This window comes from Diadema antillarum, unplaced genomic scaffold (assembly GCF_040938485.1).
Source record: "Diadema antillarum isolate AM-2024a unplaced genomic scaffold, OU_Dant_1.0 seq00001124_RagTag, whole genome shotgun sequence".
Taxonomy (NCBI): domain Eukaryota; kingdom Metazoa; phylum Echinodermata; class Echinoidea; order Diadematoida; family Diadematidae; genus Diadema; species Diadema antillarum.
The window spans coordinates 643,364-655,618 of NW_027271938.1; the positions used below are offsets into that span (position 1 = coordinate 643,364).

A 12,255-nucleotide genomic window follows, 5' to 3' on the forward strand; every position below is an offset into this window, starting at 1 on the left:
ACAGAACAAGCCCTAGTTTTGTACAGGTCTCTTTGGAAAGCCTAGCAGAACTCTAAGCACCATTTATTGGTACTTTGAAGCAGACGGGACATGTGTTTTTCTGCTGCTAACAATACTGTTGTCGTACGCCAAATATCATGTTCACTTCAATCACATTATGAAAGGGTGCTTAAAGTTTATATAATTATATGCATGAATGGCTACAGGCACCTCCAGATCATACTCTACCCACTGCAGTGAGGAAGATAACAACGCACTGAATACACGCTCTCAAGACTGAGGTTTTTAGGAATGGCCACTTGAGCACTACGGCTCCCGATGTCATTCTCCTTTGTCCAGCAAATTTGCGTACCACGCTTGTGCATTCTTGGTTTATAAAAGACTGTTTGAGACTGCGAATGTGGTGTTCAATTGAAGGTGCACTTGACAGTGAATGCAGTGGTGTTGCTGCAGATGCCCATACTGCACACAACAGGGACCATGACCAAACAAGGGTGTGTCCGTCTGTCCACAAAGATTCATGGGCGTGTCCTCAGAAGTGTCTTTGGTGGTGGCCCTGGTGGTGTTGCTGGTGTTGGTGGTGCTGCTGGTGGTGCCCCTGATGGTGTTGCTGCTGCTGTTGCTGGGGATGCTGGTGATGTTGCCCATGCGGCATCTTGCTAGAGTGCTGGGAGCCAGAGGATGAGTACATCATGCCCTGCTGCGGCTTGGTGTTTTGGCTCGGTCCGCCCTGGGACCCACTGCTGCTCTGGTATCCAGACATTCTCTGGAAGATCAGTACAGAGGCAAAAATAAGCTCCTTGCTTGTCAGTGGGTTGGTTAGTGTGAATGTAGAGTCTAACTTTATCATTTGTGTCATGCTCATAATTAATCATCACTTAAATACATGCAGTTACATAATTTTTCATAGATTGTTGTATTTTTCCAAGACATACGTACAAAGAGTAACTTGAATCATTTTGCATATACACAAATGGCAAATCTAAACAGTGATATCACATTTACAGTAGTGTGATCGTATTGATACAAATATTGATGCCATGCTGCATTATTTTGAGCGTATGGGGAAAATGCTGTTGCCATGCTGACAAACCCACTGATAGAACTTCTATCTCAACTTGCCACACAGAATACATACAGGTAGGTTGCCAAATACAAATATATTACTGACAGCATTTATGCTGAACAGATGCTTAGCAGAACTGCGTATTGATAAATCAAGGGTAGGTCTCTCTCATCACACTTAAAAGCCCTTTGAAATGTACAGTCAAACCTGTCTACAGCCGCTGCCCAAAGGAGACAAAAAAAAAAAGTGGCCATTATAGACAGGTGGCCGCTATAAACAGGGTCTTTAACATGGCTTTTCTCGGCGGAGAGGGATGATCTTTTATTGGCTGTTGTATATGGCAGGAGGCCACTATAGAGAGGAGGCCATAATGGACAGGTGGCTGCTAAGGCAGGTTTGACTCTATGTATTTGACACATCTTGGGAAAAACCTGATACAATGTATAATTATACAGTTGTATGGTTTGTTCTGTGTACTACAAAAACAGGTATAAGCCAAATATTCAAGAAATGTCTGGCATTTTCACAACAAATCTCATAAGACAAACTCTGTATATATTCATATGATCTTTGATGGTGGTGCACATACATGTAACAGAGATTGGGTTTACGGTTCACTATGTGGTAGTCCTGATAAGGACTGTTGGAAGAGGAGATAGTGGGTAATTGAAAATGGAGAAGTGAGAAAGGAGAAGCGGGATGAAGAGCCAGGGTAGAGGTATTCTTTCTTGAAAATGTGTCCTGAAAAGGACTGTGAACCAGAAGAGAGGGAAAGGAAAGTGAAGAGAGAAGGCTCTAAGGAGCAAAGAGAGAAGGAGCCTTCTCTCTTCGCTCTCCTTGCCCTCTCTTCAGGGAGGTGTTTCATAAAGCTGTTGGTAAAGTTACGAACAACTTACGAGTGACTGGTGATTAGTTCTTGTGCTGAATTATGGAAATTCTTATAAGAATAGCACATCAGACCTGATCACCAGCCACTCGTAAGTTGTTCGTAACTTTACGAACTGCTTTATGAAACAGGGCCCTGGTTCAGTCCTTTTCAGGATTTACACATTTTCAAGAAAGGATACCTCTACTCTCTCTCACTCTCCATCTCACTTCTCCATTTTCAATTATCTACTATCTCCTCTTCCAACAGTCCTTTTCAGGACTACCACACGGTGAACTGTAAACCCAATTTCTTTTTAACTCTGTATTCGGGAACAATTTTGCCATGAATTTTGCCATGTATTACAATCAGCAAAGACGACATTCTTGGATTTCGCTATTCGATTGATGCTGCAAAATCCAAAAAGTTCCCCTTGTCCTGGATGAAAAAGTAAAGTACACCTGTTGAGATTGGTATTCCTGGGGCATCATGCCTCCCTGCGCTCCGCCATGGCTGGAGGTGTTTGTGGGCGCCACCCTCAGACGTTTGGCTCCTTGGGCGTGGCTAGATGATCCACCAGTCTGCGAGAGTAAAAAAAAAGAGAGCACATACAAGCTTAACAAGAGACTCCCTGTCATGCCAGTGGACTTTGAGTGATGTAATCGATGTTGAGACCTAGCAGTTTAACTCTTTATGTGCCACATTCGCACGCCCGACTCAGTCGATGGCGTGCCAACTTCGCATATTCTGCTCAAATGCATAAACCTGCCAAAACTGATCTTCAAATCGTCAAATGCCACATTAATATGAAGGCATTTCTCTTGATTCCATTCCTCTCACATATAGCTTGCATTTTATGTGGTGATTGACTCGCAAGCTGTCCCTCCTACTGGATTTGAGTGTAAATTCTACGTTTCTGTCACTGCTTTGTGTGCAAAAGTCATGCCTTTACAGTTATGTAGCTACTGTTCATTTGAAAGAAAAACAAACATAAACTTGTCACACAATTTACATCAAAGCAAAGCTAGTCATTTTCTCTACAAGCTCACTACATATCCAACTTAACAGAAATCTATATAAAAGTTACATAGATCTGCAAAACAGAATGTTTTCCAAAAGCATGACTACATTGGTGTCTCAGAATAATGTGGCACACATGGGGTTTCTACCATGGCACATAAAGAGTTGAAGGCAAGAGACAGAAGAGGTACAAAGCAGTTTGGTCAAATACAGAGTAACTGCTTTCTTAACCAAGTTATGAATAGATACTACCTGGTATTGAGTACATGAAATCACCCTCACCCTCCGAAAACAAAAATGTAAAAAGTATATCAATAACCTGCATGTTATATAATTAGTTAAATTGAAAGGAAAATTTTCCTGTACTTGGATGTCTCATTTGGCAAACTGTACGACTAGTGTAGGATGGTTAAAGGAAACGGTGCAAAGTTAAAACCGACTCGTCACTTCATTTTAGTCTTGATTAATTTAAGTGATTAAACATGATACAATGTCAAATAAAAAAACAATGACACAGTACAGAACAACTGCACCACTTGACTGCCAGTCGAGCCAACTGATAGATTGGTTTCTCATGAAGGAACAGTACAGAAATTTCATACCACAGAGAGAAAGGAATAACCTGTCAAACAACTGATAAAACTCAAAACTTTGGTGGTGGGTCCAACAAAGGTATAGAATTTCAGTGCTATCATACCCCTCTTGTACATCATAATTATTTGTCAGGTCTGCCCACCAACACAGTGTATTTGAGAGACAATTTTCCCACATTCCTCTATTTACACACTGATGCTTTTTATCGCTTATATGGCAGATATGGCAACTTGAGGGTTGCAAGGTCACTCTATGAGACCACAAGCCTCTAAGCTTGCTGAAAGAGGAGAGACTGACTTGATGGACTTCTAGAGAAAAAGAAAGTGAGAGAAGGAGAAGGACATGATGTCTGTCTATTAAAATGAAGTGGATGCTTTACTACAATGACTGCTTTGTTACACCAGCTAACAACATGTACCCATATGCTATCCTTTTGATGAATTCTTAGTCATGATGTACGTAGAAACACATGTGTAATTATTAAATTGATAAGAACAGTCATGTTGAGAGATATTCTAGCACGTGTATATTCATAGTAACATTTCAGGACAGAATGAAGTGGGGGTGGGGGAGCCTGGATGCAACTTATGATTAAATGTCCCCTTAATCATTCAAGACAAATAAACGAATTTATTGTATATGCAATGTGATTACCACATGATTGATCACATAGCTAAGAGTAGCAAAATGTATGTTGCATAATATACAAATGCATGCTAATAGTGACATGGAAATTAGCATAGTGCAAGTGTGGGCAGATTGTGACACAAAAAAAAAAATGTGTAAACAAGAAAATCTACATGCAATGTGCTACTTGTTGCAAGCTCTGTTATTTACATGCAATGAAATCCTTATGCTAATGATGAAGTACAAAAAAGTGAGGACACAGGTTAGGTATTATTTCTCACAACAGGTAATATAAAGCCATTGGATTACTACAATGTGCTTACAATGTGTGCACGGTCACATACACATACATTCATCATATTATTCACATTATGTCACAAGAATATGAATTTTGTGAAGCAAAGAAACAGGATAAAAAGGATTTCAGAGAACTATTGCAGAGTGCCACTCATGTGGTAGACTGGTTACAGGCTGAATTTAAACCATCCAGCAAATCAGATTATATGGTTACGTGACAAAGTGCTCTGACCTTAAAGAAGAATTCTGGACCAGTTTAACGTTAGTCTTAAAAGAAAGAGTGAAATTTTACAAGCACAGAGGTGAAAATTTGAAAAAAATCTGATCAAAAGTAAGGAAGCTACAAAATTTCAAGGATTTCCTACTTTCTGCAAAACATTTCTCGTACAGTAGATATGAATATGCAAATAAGTGAACTGATGATGTTATCCCCTCACAGTTTTCCCACTCATCACGTACCCTACCCCCCCCCCCCCCAAAAAAAGAAGTCTTCTGCTGTATAAGTATAAAACAATATTACTAACTGAATAACTTCAAAATAATGATTGGTTAGATACACTGACATTTGAGACTACGTAGGAGATAACTATGACACCTAGAAATTTCAAAATGTATTGGAATATTCATATTGACAGTAAAAAAATATTTTGAGAAAAATACTTTTCCTTTGTAATTTTTAAATAATTTTTTTAATCCAATTTTGATAAACTTTTCACTGTTATGCCTATTCAATTTTACTCTTTATTTTTAGACAAACGTTTGACTGGTCCGGAATTCCAGTTTGAATATTAGAAAGAACAATTTAATAACCCGCTGAGGACGGTTTGATTTTGCTACAACATGCATTTCCCATAGACGTTTGCCCGAGTATACTCGGGACTCATCCTCAACGGGTTAAGAAGTTGAGAAGCAGAATGTTAATCAAACTGTGTGGGCAATGTTACATTATACACTCTTCTGATTCTGACAACACAGCTAAATGAGAAGAGAAGGTAGATATTAGTAAGTGAGACACAATGATCAATGTCCTGATTGTACACTGTACTATGCGAGTAAGCGTCCATTCAGCTTGAAAACAGAGGCTGATCTGGAGCCAGCACTGGTGACCACAACTCATGGACTGCCATCCCTTCTTGTCCACAGGAAAGTGACTGTACTCTACCACGTCAAACCTCTGTCGGAACAGCAACACATTGCAGTGTTGCCTTACTGTCTTCCCAGCTCCTTTTGTTTTGTACTGATCAAAAAATCTTTTTCTCACTCCTCAATCTCTCCATAATGTGCCCCATCCATAAATTGCACCGAGAGAACACGGATTAAAGCATTTAAATATTTCATTTACCTGTGCTACATCTTTTCCAAGTTCGTTCTGGCTATTATTCAAAAGTGACATGTCGACAATCAGTGAAAATCAAACCAAACAAATTCATCGTGCTCATTGCCAACAAAACTTAATCACAAAAATCACACTTTTACAAAAGTTGCCCCTTCCACTGTTTCTAACAGAAGCCTTCACATGAAAAGAACAAGTTGAATGCTGTCTTTTATTTATATTCCATTATCACCTTAAAGGCAACTGTAATTGTAATTTGATAGACATTTAGTGACAGCGAGCGCGCTAAACTGTATGCCAAAACGTGATAGAAAATAATCATCATTATCTTTTACAAAGATCAATATGCATTACCATAATTTAACCTTGAATTCCCCCCCCCCCCCAAAAAAAAAAGTACATACAGTTGTGAACAACTATCTAAATATTGAATAGAGTACGTATGGGTGACAACAGATCTTGTCCCAATCAAAAAGTAAATGATGAAGAGCACTTCGTATATCATGTGCCACTCAATGATATAAGCTGACACAAAAATTGCCACAGATGCTATTCACCTGGTATATTTGTGATGATTACTTTATGTTAAATATGTGAGATTAGGTAATGAATTTGGAGATCCACATGCACATAGTATACACAGAAATATGTAATACTCATAACACATACCACCCCCCCCCCCTTCATTTCCAAATTTGTTACTACCAAAAGTAGACAAGGATTCTGAAAGAATTATTCTAATTCTCAGGTGGCACATTACTGAATTCTGGAAACTAATGATTTTGAGCACAAATGTGTGACGATTTTTGGCACACAAAAAAGAAATACTGGTAGAAGGAATGTGTGAATGACAATGGTGATTGTGTTAAACTGATTTAACCATTCATTGTTACAGACATAACTTTGACTACCTCACACATATTATTGAAGGTAATGAATTGAGCTGACTAGAATAAGTATAAGTAAATGTAACAGTGAGAGCTACAGGTATTAATGGCAGTCCTTCTTTGAAATACAACAAATGGGAAAAAAGATGGTCAAAAAGAAACAGGAAGGAACAAAGATTGAGATTCGAAGACACGGCAGGATCAAAGGTAACTAGTACATAATTTAGTTTCCATCTCTAACTTCATCACCAGATGGATGAACAGTTGCATTTCATCCTTGCATGAAAATATGCATCTTTATCAATAATTACACATCTTTCCCTCTATAGTCATAATGTAGAAAGATTCTGCAACACACTCCTTTTACGTTTGTACAAATGTGTGTCTGGTGAGTTTGAGATCTTCCTTCAAAAGTATCCGCTAACCCAAATTGGTTATAGATTTCCTCAATTTTCTATTCATTTTTCGCTTCTTTTGTCATTCTTTTGTATTCTGAGAAATCTGTGTATTTCACCCTTCTGAAAGATGACTCCTAAATTTTTTGTTGTTTCTCAATGATAAGAAGAAGGAATCAAACAAAATAGAAAACTATCTACTACACATTACTGTTAATTTCTTAGCCTGTATGCTCAAATGCTAACGCTATTAAAAGTTGTTTATCTTCTGCTGCTGTCAATTTTTTTCCACATAAGCTTAAATATCTCCTCTCAATCAGGTAACAGAAAACTCATCCATGAATTAAATGTGGGTGTTTGCCCCAGGTGACTGAACAACCATTCCCTTGAGCGCCTCTGCACACCCCCCCCCCCCAAACTCTTGCGTTACACAGCATCACTTCAAAATACTGCACAAGTGATACAACTAACCAGTGCACACATTGCGAAAGGCAGAAGAAAACTGCAGACGTGATGTCATCTGTGTTAGCACTAATTGTATATGGGCCTAAATCAAAATCAAACTGTAGCGATCTGGGTGACACACATACAGTACACATGTACGGCTGGTACTCACCAGAATTACTAAATACGTTGTAGTCACTCTACAAGCACACATATGTGACTGCCCAGCTCAAAACCTACAAAAAGTTGCAGATTAAGATTCGCTGTGTAATATATCAAAATTTGTCACTTTTGGTTGACCAATTCAAATTTTTAAAGTCTGTCCTAATACCTGAAAGAGTAATCTTTTCTATGATTACAAACTATCTAAACTTGGCAGCTTAAACAAAACAGAGCTAAAATTGAGACATTATAATTTTTTTCTGAATGATATTTTTTTCATTCTTCTGCACAGCAAACCACAGTGACCCTAAGTTTCAAATACACTACCATGGGTATTCTCCCCTTTCTATGAAACTGTAGGGGGCCTACCTATAAAACTCCATCTAATTTGAAACACGTTTTTAATGGGTTAAGATGGCTGAATTTTGAACAAGTTATATCATTTTACAGCTAAGAGCTTACCCTTTAAAACTACAGCAGTAGAAAAGTAGAAATTCAATTCAGCCTACTTTTTATGGGTTTTGAGTTAGGCAGTCACATATGTGGCTTCAAAAGGTGTGATTACTTATAAATACCCTCATCATTCCCAATATAGAATACCACATCCTGCCGTGCTTCAATTTGAAAAGAGAACTACTTAAAGCTACTGAAGACTCTTATGATGTTGTTGAATATAAATACCTTATACATTTTATGAAGTTCCTGCATAATGGAGATACAAATGGTACATATACACAAATGTTAACATTCCATGACAATTTCATATTCTCATGTTATCGAGTACATCAAGGTCAAGCCCAATTTGATGATCCCTTCACAACGATTTTCAATGGAGTTTCAAACCCCTTTTTTTTTTTGCAATACACACAAGAAAGGTTGACTTCCACTGACTTAAATAGACCCTAAGCTTTAAAGCACATTCTCTCAATAGTTTAATAAGTTTTAGATGCTTTTGTTTCAGTGTTGTGTTAGTGCTATCACGAATTGTTGTAGTCTTCTTATCCAGCAATGGCAGTACCAAAACTTCAAAACTTAATCAGTTTGGAACGGATCGTCCAATTTTCGTCAAATTTCACTGATATGATCTACTATTATTCCTTCATTGACTCAAGCCACACAATTACATTTGGGATTCATTCCATTTCAAATGTAATCTATAGACTACAAGCCAAGGAATAATGCCCGAGTATACTGCTGGCTTGCAACTTGTCTACTCCATGGCAGAAGATTAGTATGACCACACTTTTGTAGTACCAGCAGAGGCCTTCTTGCAGAAAGCCCACCAACTACAGTAATCTGATGGCACTTGTCACTTGTTGCAATGTGTCTTCACTTCACAAACCAGATAATGTATGCCTTGAGGTTTACCACATATTCTGTGAGCAATATTTTGAGTTAAGTCACTTCTCTTCGCTATGAACATAAATGTAATGTACTTGTACATGTAGGTCTAACACCTCTTACTGGAACAGACCTTAGTGGATACAAATACAAAAATAAGGCTTACACTTATTTTGCAGAGATATTGGGAATCGAATACTCATGCATACTAAAGTGCCAGTAGAGATGAATAATCAATGTTTTTCTGGCATTATCGAGGGTAGCTTCATCTATAAATATGGAATCCATCTGGTACATCACGATGCTTTCACCCACATTTACAGAGACTTTGCATCTTTCAGACCATGTTCCATCCATACTGATAGAGCTAATCTGCCCTTGAAACTCCCTGACGGGAGCAATGCATGGACAAGTGACAAAAAATAAACAAATATAAACCACAGACTTCAATCTTATATGAAACACATCAACATACCAGGATTCTAAACATGGAACACACTGAATCTCTACCATTTACACTGTATCACAGACTTTCTGAAGGTATATGTGACCCACTACAACAAAAGGATCCGAAAGTCGCTGACAGCTGAGCCGAGAAAATTGAGTTTGAAGTCATATCATTAAAATTGGTCAAAACCATCAAATTTCTGTTGTTGGCATAATGTTCTAGTTGAATGTTTCGTTTATCATCTGCTGACATTCTGAAGCTAAATGATCAAAGGAAAGATAAGAAATAAGCGTTTTTCTGGGCTATGATTTTCTGACTTCCAACGGAAGACAAACATGTGCAAAGATTTGGATTTAGCGCCACAGATAGACTACGCCCCCAGCAACGAGGGAGTGATCTTATTTGTCAGTGTGTGGCATCCTAGATACTGATTGGTCGTGAGTAGACCGCTGGCTGAACATCACGGAGGTTGCTGTGAGCGGACCTTCTATTGTAAAAGAGGTGAAAACTGTCTTATCTCTCCTTGATCACGATTGCATCAGAAAGAAAACCTTGAAGGCGGTTTTCTTGAGACGCTGATTTCTTAAACCACTCAACATGGTCTCATAAAATCATCACTATCTCTGCAACCGAGTACTTTTATGAGTCGTGTTATATATGAAATTAAAGAGGAAGAGTAAGGGAATAATGTCACGTCATTTTCAGAAAATTAACCTCCCTCAACATTCGGATCCTTTTGTTGTGGTGGATCACATATTCTCAGCATGCACCACCATTGGGGAGTACAGTAATTGCATGGGTGAGGCCTTTGTGTTTTTCCCGCTACCAGCAAAGTATATTATGTAGGTTTGGAAGCTTTGCAGCAAAATAAAACAAAAAACAAAACATGTGATCTGGCTTGCCATATATGCAAAGAGGACTAACAAATTAAAACAACAAAACATGCAAAAATCAGGGATTATCACAGCAAAAAATCTAGAACATAAATCAAGGCAACATTCAGCATAAGTTGATAAATTTCTTTGCTTGTTTATCAGAAAATGACAAATTTTCCCTCCTCACCTATTATATATGGGGGATATTAGAAAGTAAAAGTTACTTCTACTCCTTCTTCTGACACAAATCAACTAATCTGAAAAATTTAGAAGAATTTTCAAGGAATTATGTTGAAAAAAAAATTCCTACATATAACACTGGAAAAAGAAATTCAAATTGTGATCAATGCTGCAGAATGATTTTAAAATTTTTTCCATTATAACTAAAATAACTTCATTTGAACAAATTCTCATCCAACGAAACAACATTTTTGATGACTGCTTTCAGCCGACATAGTCACAACAAGTTTGCCTGGTCTGCATCTTCCAAAACAGGTCAGAATCAAATATTCAGAATCATTTTAATAGAAACAAATTCTGTCTTGTAGAGAGAGTATTAAAGCCATACTTGATGCATTCAGTTTTAAACATAGATGGCAATCTGCCTTTGAACAGGACTGTGCATCCCCAATGAAACATTAGTCCAGATAATTGAGGTCAGTGCTCTTAGAGAACTTCTTCCTTGATGTGACAGACTTATACATAAATCAGAAATACCTCGACAAGAGGTTGTTTTTTTTCTTTTGGGGGCTTTTTATTTTTGTTTTTGTTTTTGTAAGTTGCAAGACCTCTGTTCTTGTCATGGCATTTCTGAGAAACAAGCAAGGTTTTTCATTTGATGTTGTTGGCTCCAAAGCGTGTATCTTATCACCAGCTGTCTACAGGTACAGGGCATCGAACAAGGCATGCACAAGGGGGCAGGCAATGGCATCTGATACATGCACATAAATGTGAGTGCAATCTCTTCAGTTTGCCAAGGAAAACACACATAAGCATTCTACATATTTTATAATTATTATCAATATTACATTTACATGTACATGTATACATATTTATCATTATTGTTCTTGTTTGACAGATTGATATGATATTGATATTGACATGATATATGATGCTAAGCCCTGGCTTTCCCTTGTCTATGTTCAAACAGCTGGTGATAAGACACACCATTCCACCTACACTGCCCTGCTGCGACGTAGTGCCAGCCATTGACGTAGCAACGCGCTGGCGACGTGCATCGACCATGTGGGTGGAGTTGCGGCTGGATGACGATTTCTGCAGATCGGAGGAAGGGGAGGGGGGCAAAGTTGTTTGAAAACAAAAAGAGTGCGATAACAAAAAAATGAAACGGCTATCATCTTACATCAGTGGTGTGCTATACTTATCTATGCCACATGTGCTATGAGCCCAGGTGACTTTTAAAAAATCATAGTGCAAGATATTAAAGCGGTTGGAGGAGGGGCAGAAACAAATAGGAAGACAAATTGGAGAAGCAAATGAAAAGACAGTGATGCTTTGTGAATGGATGCTCTGATGGGAGCGTAAAAATGAGATGGAGACTCGAGAGGATGATCTGATGAAGAGCAAAGTGGAAGCAGAGCTTTTCATGCATCAAAACAAAATGAATGTCCAAAATACACTTCATTGATGAATGAAGGGTGACTTTTCAAAACCTTTGATAGACCCCACATGATATCACATTAATCACCACCACACCACGTAATCACAAAATGTTCCTTAAGAAAATACAATGGGCAGGGCTGCAAAATGTAGAAAACCACATGATATCATAGTATTTTGGCATTATTCAGGTAATTTTTTTTTTTCACATCAAATTCAAGTCTAAATCAGTAGGCATTTGCATTATGCTCACAAAATGTTCTTTAATAGTCAAACATGAA

General features: G+C 38.0%; 1 protein-coding gene across 1 annotated transcript in view; it reads right to left on the bottom strand.

The window, feature by feature from the left end:
- Positions 1-532: 532 nt before the first annotated feature.
- The window catches only part of LOC139743953 (cyclin-dependent kinase 8-like), a 30,963-nt gene continuing 19,240 nt past the window's right edge, over positions 533-12,255 (bottom strand). Inside the window, exons 12-14 of the mRNA XM_071654419.1 lie at positions 11,534-11,629; positions 2,393-2,512; positions 533-766 (exon numbers count right to left, since the gene is read on the bottom strand). Coding sequence (XP_071510520.1) covers positions 533-766; positions 2,393-2,512; positions 11,534-11,629 — 450 coding nt within the window. The remainder of the gene's footprint in view (positions 767-2,392; positions 2,513-11,533; positions 11,630-12,255) is intronic.